Source organism: Mesoplodon densirostris, chromosome 1 (assembly GCF_025265405.1).
Source record: "Mesoplodon densirostris isolate mMesDen1 chromosome 1, mMesDen1 primary haplotype, whole genome shotgun sequence".
Taxonomy (NCBI): Eukaryota; Metazoa; Chordata; class Mammalia; order Artiodactyla; family Ziphiidae; genus Mesoplodon; species Mesoplodon densirostris.
In genome coordinates this window covers 70,062,835-70,079,258 of record NC_082661.1, presented here as the reverse complement: position 1 = coordinate 70,079,258, position 16,424 = coordinate 70,062,835, and the positions used below count along the sequence as shown (strand labels likewise).

The 16,424-nt window shown below is 46.7% G+C and overlaps 1 protein-coding gene across 3 annotated transcripts in view; it reads right to left on the bottom strand.

Annotated features, from left to right (window-relative positions):
- Positions 1–16,424, bottom strand: part of STK32B (serine/threonine kinase 32B) — a 361,645-nt gene that overhangs the window by 216,297 nt on the left and 128,924 nt on the right. For all 3 annotated transcript variants that reach the window (XM_060087315.1, XM_060087392.1, XM_060087470.1), the window contains one exon: positions 10,232–10,383. In XM_060087315.1, the coding sequence (XP_059943298.1) occupies positions 10,232–10,383 (152 nt within the window). Of the gene's footprint in view, positions 1–10,231; positions 10,384–16,424 lie in introns of those variants that run through there.

The following is a 16,424-nucleotide window of genomic DNA, read 5'->3' as shown; positions in this document are numbered from 1 at the left end:
GTCAGTTTCCTGTGCACGTGCACTCCCTTCCCAGCACTTGCCAGAATCTTGAATTGTCCATGTTTTTATAAAGTTATTGGATTTTTGCCTGTCTCCTGTCCAGACTGGAAAAGGGGATGCTCCACGCAGGTGAGGCCATGCCTATTTTGCTCTGCGCACATCACCAGCACTTAGGACCATGCCCGGCACGCATAACAGGTGCTTAATAAATAGGCGCTGAATGAATGAGCTCGTGAATCCAAAGGCAGTGGGCGCTGGTGCAGAGCGCTAGTCCAATGCACGGTCTGCTTATTTACAGCCCCGAACCCCTCTGAGCCTCAACTGTCTCTCTGCAAAATGGAGAGGCACAGTGGCTCTTGACAAGGCCGTGGGAACAATGAACAGGATGACTCATGTGGGACCCTCAGCACAAGCCAGGTACCCAGCAAGTGCTTAATAAATGTTCGCTATTAGAACTGCTACCATCATTACCCATCAGAATATAAAAGGTCACTTTCCTTCCTCAGCTTCACAGACTTACTCTGGATCAGAGGTAGGGGGTGGAAACACCATTTGTTCAGCTTAGCAAAATCATTTCTATTGGGTTTAGAAGACTAAAGGGTTCGATCTTGGTTTTGGTTTCCAGGTCAGTGTGGGTGGGTGGGAGTGAAGAACCAAGGTGGCTGCCATATATGGCTCTCTGAATATCACGTGTTGGGGAGGCAGGACATTTATTCATTCAATCCTTCATTCAGCAGGTACTTTCTGAGCATCTCTTTGATGCCAAGACATGTTTCTGAGCGCTGGGAAGGAGCAGTGAAAATGCAGACGAGTCTGCCCTCCTGGAGCCCTTCCTTCGTGTGTGTGGTGTGTGTGTGTGTGTGTGTGTAGGAGACATAGAAAACTAAACAAGATGAATAAGTAAAATGTATCACGTGTTATAGGATGAAAAGTACTATAGCATATAAAGCAAGGAAGAGGGTTAGTGGGTTAGGGGCTGCCAGCCAGGGTGGGGAGGAGCTTATGAGTTTAAATTGGGTGGTCAGCGAAAGAGCTCAGATAGGAGGTAACATTTGAGAAAGATCTGCAGAAAGTGGAGGTGTGAGCCCTCCAGGTGTCTAGAGGAAGTGGTCCCAAGCAGAGGCAACACCGCTTCAAAGACCAGGAGTAGGGGTGGAAGCGGGGAGTGGGGATGGGGGGCTGCCCAGCTGTTGGAAGAACATGGGGAGCTGCCATGTGACTTTCAAAAACTTGAGGAACAAGGGCGCCACAGTCTCCAATTTAATTAAGCTCACTACAGCGGGTAAATGCTTCCCAAATGTATTACGTTCTAATGCAATTTTTGTATCGCTTTGGGATATGAACTTAACATAAAATTGCTCCTCATTGAGCATCCCTCGTCTTTATCTGCAGTCGTTACACGTATAACCACATTCACTGCCTTCCACTGGCCATTTTACGCACACAAACTGCATGGGATTTACAGGCTGTTACCCATCCTTCAGTTTTTCTCAGAAGGAAGTATACTAATGTATATCTCGCTAACAAATTATCATTTCCATAGGGCTTTCATTCGCTGGTCCTCATGTGATTTGAACTTCACAAAGCATGAAAGGGAAGGAGGTATTATCCCCATTTTACAGATGAGGAAACTGAGGCTTTCCAAGAATACCATCCTAGGAAGGGGAAGGACCATTTTTTGTCCAGTATCCAACTACTGTATTTCTTCGTTTTAATTCCTCTCAAGGTATCTCTTTCATTGCTTATTCACCTTAGGTTCATGAGGCTTATCCCCGGGCCTGGCTCCCAGAAGTTGGTTTAGGAAGAGCAAAAGCTTTGGTGTTAGATCTGGTCTATCAGGGTTTCGCTGGAGCTGGCTCATACTGGCTCATGAGAATTGCTGAATTTTCAGAAATTTTATAAGCTGGTCAACACGCTGTTAGTTTGAAATCAACTATGTCTTAGTCTGTTTGTGCTGCTATAATAGAATACTATAGACTGGGTGGCTTATAAATGACAGAAATTCCTTTTTCACAATTCTGAAGGCTGGAAGTCCAAGATCAAGGTGCGGACAGATTTGGTGTCTGGTGAGCATCAGCCTTCTGGCTCATAGATGGTTGTCTTCTTGCTGTGTCCTCACATGGCAGAAGGGGAAGGAGTGAGGGAGCTCTCTGGGGCCTCTTGTAGGGGCAGTAAGCCCATTCATGAAGGCTCCGCCCTCATGACCTAATCATCTCCCAAAGGCCCCCACCTCCAGATACCATGCCATTGAGGGGCTAGGGCTTCAACATACAAATTTTGGGAAGACACATACATTAAGTCTCTAGCAGGCCATGATGGGACTATTTACACCATGGAAATCAGCTGACTCTACAAATCAGGACTTGCTTTTTGTTTTGTCCTCTTGGACAGCTGTTAAGCATTTCCTGGTACATCGTTGCCTCTAATCCCAGTGCTACCTCCTGTCAGCTACGTAATCTTACACAAGTTATTTAACCCACCAGTCCTCTGCTTCCCCAACTGTACACTGGGGATAAGAACATCCACCTTGTAAGATGATTCTGAAGATTAACCAGGATAAAATAGGAAAAGAGCCATGTACCATAGGTGACCCATAAAGGATAGTGTTACCAATATTTTAGGCATTGATGAAGTGTGGGAAGACTAATGATTCCCCAAGGACCAAGGAGAGTCTTAATTACAGAAAAACATGTGGGAAGCATGAGGAGCAGTCAGAGAAATGGGCACAAGAAGGTGCCATGTGGGGTCAGAAGGTGGGGAATCAGAGGGCCCCAAAGACCACCGGTGGGTCCAAGTGAGTCCTGGCTTTCCCTCTGACCTTGGGCAAACTCCATGCCCTTCCTGATGGATTGCTGGATCCACCCCCTTCACCCACAGGAATTGTCTGATACACCAGGGCCCAACTCCACCCTCCTCGAGCCCTGGAGTTACACAGCATGACCTCTGGCTCCTCATCCTTCCCTTTCCACAGTTCAGTGCTGACCCCCTGGAGGTCAGAATGCAGCTGGGACATCCTGTAATCCACACTCACCCCCTTCAGAATAACAAACCTAAGAAATCTGCCATCTTGAAAGCACAAACTGAAGTTACCAGTGATGTTAACAAATCTTGGAATAGAAAAGGATGAGAAAAGGACCCTGGATGAGTCAGCATCACCTCTTGTGCCCTTTTATTAAGGGAGTTACCATGGTGATGGAGACTAAAGAAGATGATACTAATTGGGATTGGGAAAAAACCCATGAGCATTTCCCATCTACGACCTCCAGGACATGGTGGACATTTGTAATCTCTATATTTTTTAAGTTACCCAGGACCCCAAAGGACAGTGACTACTTAAGATGGAAGGAAGAGAGCAGGGGAGCAGGGTCAACTGTTGGTTTAAGGTCTGTCCTCTCTCATCTGTAAGCTCTGTAAAGAAGGAGAGTGACTGTCTCGCTCATTGTTCTACCACCAATGCCGACACAGGGTTTGGCATGTTGTAGGTCCTTAACAAACACTGAATGAATTAATTTATTGAACATTGGATGCTAGGAATACAGAGGTGAATCAAGCATCGTCCCATTCCCCAAGCGGCTCACTGCTAATGGAAGAAACAGATGTACAGATAGATAAATGTGACTGAGCTGCTTTGTACTGCAACAGAGTGCAGAAGAAAGCACTGCCAGTTGAGGCCTGGGTGGCAGTCCTGAGGCAGCTCGATAGAGGTGGTGCCTGGCCTATAGACTTTAAGAGGCAGTAGCCATAAGGATTCTCTTCTTCTCTGGATCCTTAAAAATTAAGACAGTACTTGGTACCCAGTAAGAGTCCAATAAATATCCATTTCATGAATGAATACTTGTGGGGGCAGAAGTTCTCAAAGAGAACAAAGGGGAGACGGTGTTCCAGGCAGAAGGAACAGCATGTGCAAAGGCCCAGAGGGCTGATGACAGCAAGATGAATTACAGGTGCCACTAATCAGTTAGCATGGCTGGGACAAAAATGCACCAAGATGGCAGCAGGGGTGGGTGTCAGGAGGAGAGAGTGACATAATGTCAGAGGCCAGGGCATGGAGAGACATTTATTCTGTGGGCTTTGGGGAGCCATCGTAGAATTCTAATCAGAGAGTGGGCTCGGATTTGCACTTTGGTAAGACTTGCCCTGTGCTATAGACTGTGCTTATGTCCCCTCCCTCAATTCATATGTTGAAACTCTAGTCTCCAATGTGATGGAGATAGAGCTTTGGGGGGGTAATTAGGCCATGAGGGTGGAACCCTCATGATGGGATTAGTGCCCTTACAAGAAGAGGCAAGAGAGAAATCTCTCTCTCTCACCCCCAGGTGAAGCACAGTAGGAAGACAGCCATCTCTACACCAGGAAAAGGGTCTTCATCAGAACTTGACCATGCTGGCACCCTGATCTCAGACTTCTCAGCCTGCAGAACTGTGAGAAATAAATGTCTTTTAAGGCCCCCCCAGTCTATGGTAGTCTGTTACAGCGACCTGAGCTGACCAAGACACCCTGGGTGGGGAAAACTGATGATGGCTGAGTGGTGAAATGCTGGTTGGAGGTTGTAGCAATATTCAAGGCCAAAGATAATTAGTTTTATGGAAATGAAGCTGCTCAGTGACAGGTGATCATTTGTAAAGGGCTTCTATCCTTCATCAAAGGTCCCTGAGGAACCTTCTGTCTCTGTCCTCCCCCAACCTCCTTTCCTGCCCCCTTGCTTCAGACACATCAGCTTCACCTTTAAACACCTTACAGTTTTACTCTAATCAAAGGTCTCAACGCTTAAGAAAAACTAGCCACTAATTTAAGTGATTCTTTCTTGCCTGAGAGTGGCTCATAGAGACCTATGTCTCGATTCAGCCTCTCGCTACCCAGAGAAGGTTCCAGAAACACTTGCTATGAGAACAGTTTAAACTGATTGCAGGTATCTGTTCTCATCCTATCCTGCCAGGTATCCGTCCTCACAGTTAATTCAGCAGCAAACAGGGCAGGGGAGGCGCTGCCTAATTATAAACAGAACATTTTAACAGTATAGTAAATATAGTCAATCTGGTAAGCAGAATTGGATTTTGAAAATACAGTCTGAAAACACAATGAACTACCTACCCATTACAATGTAATCAGGATAAAAATCTAGTACCGAAATCTCAAGACTCATCTTCCAACAGTCAGCATGTCCTCATGTTCCCCGCTGGAAGAGAAGGAGAGAACTGGTCCAGCCAGCCCCAGACTAACCTGAAAGACGGGTGCTAATCATATCAACAGCAGTGGAGGTCCCTGATCCAGCGGTCACCTCATGCCTGGGACCATGTGGATGCTTGTTACATATTACCCCATTTGGTCCTTATAGCAAGTCTATGATGTGGTCATCTTTTCATTCCCATTTTCCAAATAAGGAAACTGAGACACAGTGGGGAGAATCAAATCACTCTCAAGCCCTCTGTATTAGTCTGCTCAGGTTGCCATAACAAAATACCACTGCCTGGGAGGCTGAAGTAGCGGAAGTTAGTGTATTCTCACACATTTCTGGAGACTGGAAGTCCAAGATCAGGGTCTGGGCATGGTCCTGTTCCAGTGAGGGTTCTCTTCCTGGTTTGCAGACAGCCACCTTCTTGCTATGTCCTCACATGGCAGAGGCTCGCTCTCTCTCCATCTTCTTACAAGGCCACCATCCTTTCAGATTAGGGTTCCATCCTAATGACCGCGTATAACCTTAATAGCCACCTAAACATCCTGTCTCCAGATATAGTCATATTGGAGGTTAGTCATATTGTGGGGCGGGGAGGGGGCGGGGAGGCAACACAATCCCAGAGTAGCCGCTTTGCCTACAAGAGGCAGAGCTGTCATTAGAACCTGGGAGATCGGCCCTCAGAGCCCGAGTGTTGAGACTCTCCCCGCCATCCCTCCCCTCCCCAACCCCTCCTCTCCCACTCCCCACCTCTCGAGGGCTCTGGCTACTTCACAGCCCTCTTCTCTGGGGTGTGAATTTTCATTGCCTTTTTCCTTTGCCCCAGTTGTCTTAAGCCCCAGGGAGCAAAACAGCTTTGCCTCAGAACAGGTGAAAATATTGCACTTGACAACTCCACCTGGATCGTCACAGGCTTGGGAGCACCCATCATTCATTCTCTAGAGGGCAAACTGTCGTGAAAACTCATCAGTGCCTGGCCTTTGCCTTTGCCTTTGCCTTTGCCAGTTATAGAGCATGTCAGCAAAAGAGAAGAATGACAAGGGGCGTAGTCAGACTTTCCAAGGCTGCGATAATTCACCCTCCGTGTAATGAGGTGAAAAGCTGATGTATAATTAATTTAAAGCAGTGGTGTCCTTATGAACCTGACAAGCAATTCCACACCATGCTCCCTCCTAGCAGGGTAAGGGAGGCAGCCAAATAGAAGCCCAGCAGGAGGGGCTCCATGCGGGGAGGAAGGGGGTGTGGTGGGCTAAGCAGGGTAGGGTCAGGGCCTTCTCACAACAGTCATGGTAGAAGGGTTGTGAATGTGGGCATGATGCCAGACAGCCTGGGTTCAAGTCCCATCACCTCCATTTATTAGCGGTGTGACTCAGTTACCCCATCTGTAAAATGGGGACAATAATAATAGGATGATAGTAGGAAACTAAAGAGACCATTAGGAGGATTAATAGCAGTTAAAGAAGACACTTCTCAAGTACCTAATAAACGTCAGTGGTATTTCCCTACAAGAACTGGAAACCTCGGGGCACACTGGATGGTCTTGAGTTTGAATCTCAATTCTGTTGATTCAGGTAAGATCATGAACTGCTTTGAGCCCTGCTTTACTTCTTTGAGAAATGGAGCCCAAGCCCCTTGTCCCACAGGGCTGTTATGAAGACTCCAGCACAAGGATATAATGTCTGGGTGGCAGGTGCCAATCACGTGGTGGGCACAGTCACTACTGTTTTCTGGAAACAGCTCCCAACCTCCCTCTGCAGATTCCTAAGACTCAGGTGGGACCAACCTCCTGGCCCCTTCCCCACTGCTTTAGGAAGGGGCACATGACCAGGTCAATCACGCCTGTGACCTTCAGCCTCTGCTGTGGCTGTTCAGCTAGTAGAAGTAGGAAAACCATCAGTCAGCACGAGTCATGGCTCTGAAACACAGCCAGCACAGGGGAAAGCAGGAGATAGAGACCGAAGTCAGCTGGAATTCTAGACTTTTTAGGTATAAAACCCAAGAAATTCCCTTTGGTGTTGAAGCAAGTTTAAGTTTCTGCCCCCTGAGCCACACTGTATGTAAAGTACTCAGTACTGCCCAATGAATTAAGGACCCTCTCCTTTTCACTTATAGCTGGAAGGAGCATTATCTCTCTCTCTCTCTCTCTCTCTCTCTCTCTCTCATCCATCTATTATCATATGTAGGTATACACATGCACACACACATATATACATAACCTCTTACAGTAAACAATATTTTCATTTACAGAAAATATATTGTCATATCTTTTCCTATCAGTTAACTCTCAAAACAGTGCTAGCAGTAAACAAGGTATTATTTTCACCATTAGCAGGTGAAAAATTGAGGCCAAAGAGTTGGAGACTCCAAAATCAAGCAGCAGGTTCTATCCTTTCTTGCTTATGATGGGAATCCAATGCCCTAAGAGGCCAACGTGCACAGGGAGTTTTCCCATTGACCCAGCGCTTACATGGAATTAAAGGGGGTCTGTCATTAATCTGCTGGCATCTTGGAGACCATGAACAGAGCATCGAAAAACAGTCCTAAAAAGGGAGGATACCGCCACATCCTCCCTCCTTCAACACACATCACAGTCCAGATGTACATCCCATGCCCGTACTCGGTCTAAGGAGTCTCCCCTGAAACAGTTCAAGCTCAGAGATCTTCATCTCAGCATTATTTACATTGGCAAGATAATTAGAAACAGCCCTAAATAACCTATATGACAGGTTAGAGGTTAGATGTCTTATTGAACTTCTCCACAGTGGAAGGTTATGTAGCCATTAGAAGTGATTTACAGAAAGTTTGTAGTAAGGAGATAATGCTCCTACTAGACAATTAATTTGAAAAAGCAAAATCCAACATTGTTATGCATGGTTTTATATCAATGACATTTACAGTCATATTGATATGAGAAAAGTATAAAAAGAATTACACACCGAAATGTAATCTGGTGGTGGTAGGATTCTAGATAATTGTTGCCTTCTTATGTATGTCATTTTCTGTATTTTGCAATGAACCTATGTTGCTTTTCTGATTAGAAATGATGCAGCCACAGTGGAAAATAGTATGGAGATTCCTCAAAAAATTAAGAATATAAGTAACATATGAGCCAGGTGTCCCAATTCTGGGTATTTATCCAAAGAATACAAAAACATTAATTTGAAAAGATATTTGCACTCCCATGTTCCTTGCAGTGTTATGTTAATAGTGAAGATATGGTAAACACCTAAGTGCCCATCAACGGACAAATGGATAAAGAAGATGTGGTATATATATACAACTGATTACTATTCTGCCATAAAAATATAGATGAAATCTTGCCATTTGAAACAACATGGATAGAATTTGACGGTTATTATGCTAAGGTAAATACGTCAGATGGAGAAAGACAAATATTGTATGATTTTACTCATATGTGGAATATAAAAAGCAAACAAACAAAAAATAAAGGAACAAACCAGATCCATCAAAAACAAACACGTACATACATACTGAGAATAGAGTAGTGGTTACCAGAAGGAAAGGGATGGGCTGGGAGAAAGGGACTGAAATGGGTAAAGGGAATCAACTGTATGGTGATGAATGGAAGCTTAATTTTTGGTGATGAGCACACTGTAGGGTATACGGAAGTAGAAATATAATGTTGTACACATGAAATTTATGTAATGTTATAAACCAAATGTTACCGCAATAAAAAATAAATTTAAAAATTTTCCTCGTACAGCAATCAAAACATGAAGAGGTTTATTTCCCCCAGATAACTGAAGTGTTTGGGTGGCTGGAAACATGACAAATGCACACTTGTTACCCAGATTCTAGTGTATGACACACAGTATGGCTTTTGCCCACAGAAATGCCGAAGTCTGAGGCATCTGCCAGGCAGACTTGGATTTTCTCAAACAGGACAACTGATGTCCCTCCTTGTCCTATCACCCTATGTTCAGAGTGCTTCTATATATGAAGGGCAAGAGAAATAATTGGTGCTATTAGGGATTCAGGCTAGGCTAGACTTTCCCACCAGAAAAGATGCTCTTAAGATCAAAAATCTGTCAACTGAGACGCAGAATGAAACTGTCAGATTTTGTTTCCTAGAATAGCCTGTCCTCTCCCCTTCAACAAAATCCAGCTCAGGAAACATGTATTAAGTGCCCCCAACATGTCTGAGGCTGTATTAGACTCCCAGAAACAAAGAACCAGGAAACAGCCTTTTTTCTCAAGGAGCAAGTGATTTCTTAGTAAGGACAGATAAATAAACAATAATTTGGGTTCAAGGTGATGCAGGCTATGTTGGGTCAAGCACAGGTCAAGGTGGAGACATGAGGAGCGTTCACCCAGCCTGTGGGGCAGCGAAGGCTCCACGCCTAAGTACCTCGAAAGCTGAACCAAAGGAATGCACAGCATTCGGTCAGAGGAAGCTGGGGAGACAGGGAGGTGGAAGTTTCAGGAAGAGGAGACTTCACATGCAAAGACACAGAGGCAGGGAAACAACCAGCAAAGGGGCAAATCTAGGACACAAATTAAAGCAGAGATGATAGCCAGGGGTGGGAGGGAGAGAAAGTTCCAGAACATGGCTCCTAGTGGGCCTCGTCGGCCAGATTCAAAACTTGGAATTTAGCAGGTCCACACCGGGCAGCCATCCTAAGTGGAGTAAAACATCAGCTCCTGATGTTCATGGCAAGTCCTTCTTGCCATGAACACTGTGGGTGTAATTTTCTAAAAAGTTAAATTCCCCTTAGAAGACTCTATTTAGCATCCATAACATTCTACATGTGTTCTCAAACATACAAAAACCTTCTCTTCTAAACCGATTTCAATTCTGATTCACCAGGTAAGAGGACCGAATGAAAATTAAGCATATGCTTAATGATTTCATCAGAAAATGTACTCTACCCAATAGTCATCAGAAAGCGTACCCAACGAAATATTCAAAAGAATATTTGAACCCAGAAAATTTCATTTCTTTCTCTCTACAGTACAGAAGCTTCCTTCTAGCAGAGCCGTGTTTGCATTTGGCTCCATAATGAGGATTTCACTGGAGCCCTGGATAGAATGACTCACCACAGATTGACCAAGAAAGGATGCTCCAGCCCCTGCATGATCTGGAGCTCCCGGAAGACGTTCCGGACTTCATCCCTCTCGATGCACTTCTGCTTGTTCATGTACTTCATTGCGTACATTTTCTTAGTGTCTCGCTTCTGCACGATGCAGACCTGAGTGACAGCCAAAAGGGAGAACGTTCAGGCCAACGTTTCAAAGGAACAAAAAGGCAGCCCCTCACGGCATCCCTACTCCTGGGTTCAAGTCTTGGTTCTGAAATCTTGCTAGTGGAGCAGCGCTGCCTACGCCACAACTTCTCCAATATTTGCAAAATGGAAGAGCTGGACCAGATTCACCTGTTGATCAGGTATTTACACTAAGTAGGTGCCGAAAAAGCAGCTGCAGAAACAGGAGGGGGAAGAGGCAGCCCTGCACTCAAGGAGCTCATAGCCTGGGAGGAAAACAGACAGATGCACCAATATCTACGACGCTGAGATACACATATCTGTGCCTCCCGTGGCCCCCGCCCTCCCCACTTCCGCTCACACCTCCATCGCCAGCCCCGCTTCTCTTTGCCCGACGATTCTGTCTGCCAGCAGAGCCCGCGTTGCTGTAACAGACTGGCGGTGCCGAAGAGTTAAGGTCCACGGAAGCAACACTCGGCCCATGCAGTCAGCTGGGGCATCTACACCCCAGACCCCTTGTCCATCCCACGGCTCCCAGAGTTTGAGAGTTTGCCCACAGGGCTAACTGGCTTGACGGCACACCCTTACCAGCAGCCTCCTGCCTTTCCTTCCCTGACTCACTTCCCAACTCACTACCTGTGCCTTCTTCTTCTCCAGGGCCCTTGGGGAGACCCAAACTAAGGCGCATGGGCCCTGGGGGAGCAAAGGAGAAGGGGGGACAGCAATGATGGCAGCTCCTGTACTGAGCACTCTACTTTGGGAGACTGAGCAAACTGTCTCCTTGATTATCTCACGTAATCCCCACAAGAACCTTGCGAATAAAGGCTCCATCTTCCCTTGAGCACGAGGAAGCCGCAGCCCCGTGTGCACTAGTTAACTTGCCCAGAGTTCAACAAGCCCCTCGGTGTCAGGACAGTGATTGAAACCCACGACAGTCTGATTTTTGAGTGACACCCTTACTCACAAGGGGCAGCGCTGGGAGGGGGGACATGCTGTCAGAGAAGGCTCTCTCGAGGCACTAATGCCAGACGGTGGGCATGAAAGGATGGAAAGATGGCAAAGGCAAAAGAAGAGGCTTTTAGGGGAAAGGAAAGATATAAAGGAGGACATGGAGCCTTAGGACACCCGGCAAGGAGTATGGTGTGGCTGGAAAAAAGTAGCAGGGTGAACATGTACTGTATTCCCAACCTCCTGATGGGGACTGGTATTCATTTCCTTGGGCTGCCATAACAAAGTACCACAAACTGGAGGCTCAAAATAACAGAAACGTACTGTCTCACAGTTCTGGAGCCAGAAGCTCCAAATTAAGGTGTTGCCAGGGCCACGTCCCCTCTGCAAGCTCTCGGGTAGGATCCTTCTTTGCCTCTTCTAATTTCTGGGGGTTGTTATCAATCCTTGATGCCCCTTGCTAGCAGCTACATCACATGAATTTGGGGGCGGATACTATTCAACCCAGTACAGTAACTAGTTTTATTACCCTCACTTGATAGATAAAGGAAGAGATGCACAGAAAGATTTTAGACCTTCCTCACGCCTCAGGACTCAAACCCAGGCTCTCTGCCTTCCCAGGACACACCAATGATGCATCCTCCCTGGGAACAGGTCTGTGATAGAGAAAGCGAGGGATATGGTTACGGGCCTGGGAATTCGGGGTTTTCTCTGGGCGTCCCAAGTTGGTCTTCTATTGGAAATTGGACCCCTTTTGCTCTGACGTGCTATGAATCTGAGGCAGATACAAGACGGTGGGGAAAAGCCTGAATTGCAATTCCCACTTTGGTTCTTGCTGCCTTTCTGAGCTTCTGTCTCAGCATCTGTCTGAGCAGAGTTATCAAAGCCCACCCTGCCCCACTGGGGTGAAACTAAATGAGACCAAGGAAGTGGGAGTGCCTGGCTGTGTATGGGGGATGATAGATGTCACCCGAATCTCAATGTCTTAAGAAGCACACTTCATGAAATCTCCATAAGAATGCTTTTCCAGGCAGTATGATTAGTGGCATGAGGTTGAAGGCCCAAGAACTTTACCAGTGAACTTGAACATATAAAACCACAGAAGGCCAAGGTGTGCTGGACAAAAGCCCCTTGGGGCCCTGGTTCGCAGGAATCTGAAGAGACTTCCAGAGCCCTGAGACCCACATCCGCAGGCAGACACGCAGAGGGCAGATCATTCCACTAATTAGGGTTTCTCATCTCTCTCACTCCTCATTTGCCTTCTCAGAAGAGATGTGGAGTAGACATGGTCTCTGCCAGGGCTGGGAGCCCTGAAATCCAGTTGGCTGCATAATCCTGAAAAGCTGAGGCTGTGATTCCACGGAGTCTGGGCAATGCCCCCGTCAGAGGAAGACCCCTCCCAGTCCCGGCTCTTGTTGGTATGACTGACAATGGACAAAGGTGCTGAGAGATGGCTCTCACCTCCCGGGGCGGGGGAGGGGGGTGGGCGGGAAGGAGGAGGGTGACACTCATAGCAGCTCGGAGGCAGCTCAGGAACTAGAAGAGACTCTTCAAAACAGGATTCGAATTCTGGCTTTCAAAGCAGAGCTCAGGATTTGAATAGGGTTTGGAGGTCTGACTTTGGGTACCAGATAAAGAAGAGAGGTTGTTATAGGACGTTGCCTGGAGCTTGAAGGCTTGGATTTACAAGTCAAAGAAGAGGTTGAGGCCTGGGGTCTTGGCCAGCTCCAGGCTGATGAAAAGGTGTGGCTGGCAATCTGTACATCTTCTTTGGAGAAATGTCTATTTAGGTCTTCTGCCCATTTCTGGATTGGGCTGTTTGTTTTTTTGATATTGAGCTGCATGAGCTGCTTGTAGATTTTGGAGGTTAATCCTTTATCAGTTGCTTTGTTTGCAAATATTTTCTCCCATTCTGAGGGTTGTCTTTTCACCTCGTTTATGGTTTCCATTCCTGTGCAAAAGCTTTTAAGTCTCATTAGGTCCCATTTGTTTATTTTTGTTTTTATTTCCATTTCTCTAGGAGGTGAGTCAAAAAGGATCTTGCTGTGATTTATGTCATAGAGTGTTTTGCCTATGTTTTCCTCTAAGAGTTAAAGGATGTTCAACATCATTAATCATTAGAGAAATGCAAATCAAAATCACAATGAGGTATCACCTCACACCGGTCAGAATGGCCATCAAAAAATCTACAAACAAGAAATGCTGGAGAGGGTGTGGAGAAAAGGGAACCCTCTTGCACTGTTGGTGGGAATGTAAATTGATACAGCCACTATGGAGAACAGTATGGAGCTTCCTTAAAAAACTAAAAATAGAACTACCATATGACCCAGCTATCCCACTACTGGGCATATACCCTGAGAAAACCGTAATTCAAAAAGACACATGTACCACAATGTTCACTGCAACACTATTTACAATAGCAAGGACACGGAAGCAACCTAAGTGTCCATCGACAGACGAATGGATAAAGAAGATGTGGCACATATATACAATGGAATATTACTCAGCCATAAAAAATAACGAAACTGAACTATTTGTAGTGAGGTGGATGGACCTACAGTCTGTCATACAGACTGAAGTAAGTAAGAAAGAGAAAAACAAATACCGTATTCTAACACGTATATATGGAATCTTAAAAAAATGGTTCTGATGACAGGAATAAAGATGCAGACGTAGAGAATGCACTTGAGGACACAGAGAGGGGGAAGGGTAAGCTGGGATGAAGTGAGAGAGTGGCATGGACATATACACACTACCACATGTAAAACAGATAGTTAGTGGGAAGCAGCTGCATAGCACAGGGAGATCAGCTCGGTGCTTTGTGACCACCTAGAGGGGTGGGGTAGGGAGGGTGGGAGGGAGACGCAAGAGGGAGGGGATATAGGGATATATGCGTGCATATGGCTGATTCACTTTGTTATACAGCAGAAACTAACACAACATCCTAAAGCAATTTTACTCCAATAAAGATGTTAAAAAACAAAACAAACAAAAGTAAAAAAACAAAAAATAAAAGAAAAGGTGTGGCTGGGATCCCTTAACTTCCTCCTCTATACACTGAGGGCTTCAATCTATTTTCTAAGGCATCTTAGAAACACTCTATGTTTCTCAGGAACACAGAGCTGGACTCGGGGTCTGGAGAGCTGGGCTCTGCTCATGGCCCTCTTGCACGTATCCTTGGCTCCTCTGGCCTTGCTTCTTCACTGGCCAAGCAAGGCAGGTAGCAATGGCTGACTCAACCTGACCAGAGGACAGAGAGGCTAAAATGAAAAAAAGACCAAAGACAAGTCTAAGGCACTGAGTAGAGACAAAGGTCTGCTGGGAAGTCTCAGGGACACAGAAAGAGTGTCGGTTCTCAGGTCACTCTGAGCGGGGCTTTTACTCCAGTTCTTTGCTGTGCAACCACCCTCTCTGAGCCTCAGTCTACTCATCAGTAAAATGGGGGTGGTATGTTCTTGCTCCAAGGGCTGTTGTGAGGACATGGGAGGGGATGCTGTGAAGGGCATGGTGTGGTGCTGTCATGTTGGAGGTACCGAATGGAGGTGAGTTTTCTTTACTTCCCAAGGGTTATAGACATTTAATGCTCCCGGGACAGAGGCCTCTCAGCAAATGCAGCTATTATTGTGATTACTGGTCCTGTCATCACAACCATCATTAAGGACTTATCTGAAGGCAGGGCAGGGTGCTGGGAGGGAGGCATGCTTCCCAGGACACAGGGTCACAGATATCTCTGGCCCCATGGCTGGAGCTTGGGGTGACATTTCCTACTGACTTGCCAGGGTGGCTTGAGCCAATCCCTTCTTGTTGCAGACCCAAGGAAGGTGGGACACTTGGGACCAGCCCTCAGGCTCTCTGTCAGGCAGGATGACTGTGGCACAGGGAATGCAATGCACAAAACCAAATAGGAGGGGACAGGCAGGCTGTAGTCCTGGTGGAACAGTTCTGACCCCCTCAGCTTGTGACGGTGACTTTATTTGATTTGGTTAAAGGGTCTTTGCAGATATAATTAAGTTAAGGCTCTCAAGATGTGTCATCTAGGATAAGGGCGGGCCCCAAATCAACCAGTGTCTTTATAATAAGAGAAAAGAAGGCAGAGATTGGAGAGATGATGCATCTTTAAGCCAAGGAAGGCCTAGGATAGCCGCAACCCCAGTAGCCAGGAGACAGGCCTGGGACAGACCCTTCCCAGAGCTTCTGGAACAGTGGAGAACAAACCTCTGCCGTTTTAAATCACCCAGTGTATTAAAGCAGCCACAGGAAACTAAGACAGTCTGTAAATGTCCATCATGGCCATCGACTTCTGGCTGACCAACCCAGCCAGGCACCTCTGTGATCCTTCCTGGGTTTCATCTGAGCCCTGCAGGTCTACAGTCAGGTGTCCATAGAGCCCAGCAGAGCGTGTGGCCCACACAGGTGCCCAGGAAACGTGGGCTGGTGGGGAGCTGAGCACACTGCTGAGCCTGGGACCCAACCCTGAGCCCTGAGTGCATTAACTCCCAAATCAGTGCCCAGGACTCCACATTCCTGCCTGATCCCCTGGCCTGTGTCCTCTCCCGCTAAGTCCCTGTGACCAGAGTGACTTCTGGTACTTAGAGTTAGTGCTTGAGATTTCAGAGGCGGGAACATTTCACTGTAATTCCTTCGTCACCAGCAGCGTCTCCTCGGCTCTGGTCTCTGCACATGTCCTTCTGCCCAGTGGGAACTTCCCCAAAATTAAAGACCTGAAGCCCTGCAAGGGCTTTCTTTCACCTTCAGGAAGTGTTCAAGGTCTGTGTCTTGTCCTTCAAAGTCCTCTGCGCCTCCGTCACCTCTGACAGGCATGTGTGTGCTCACACCACACAGAGACATACATACCACACACATACACATACATACACACACCACACACACATATATACACATACACACACATACACATACACACACCACACACGCACACACCACACGCGCGCACATCCCCTTCATGCCAGCTACCTCACCCCCCTTAGAATTTCTCTAAAGAGTTTCTCCACCACCACTGCTTTCTCCCCTTCTCACTTCCTCCCTGGCCCACATCCCCCTCCCTCCCGCTCACCCACCAG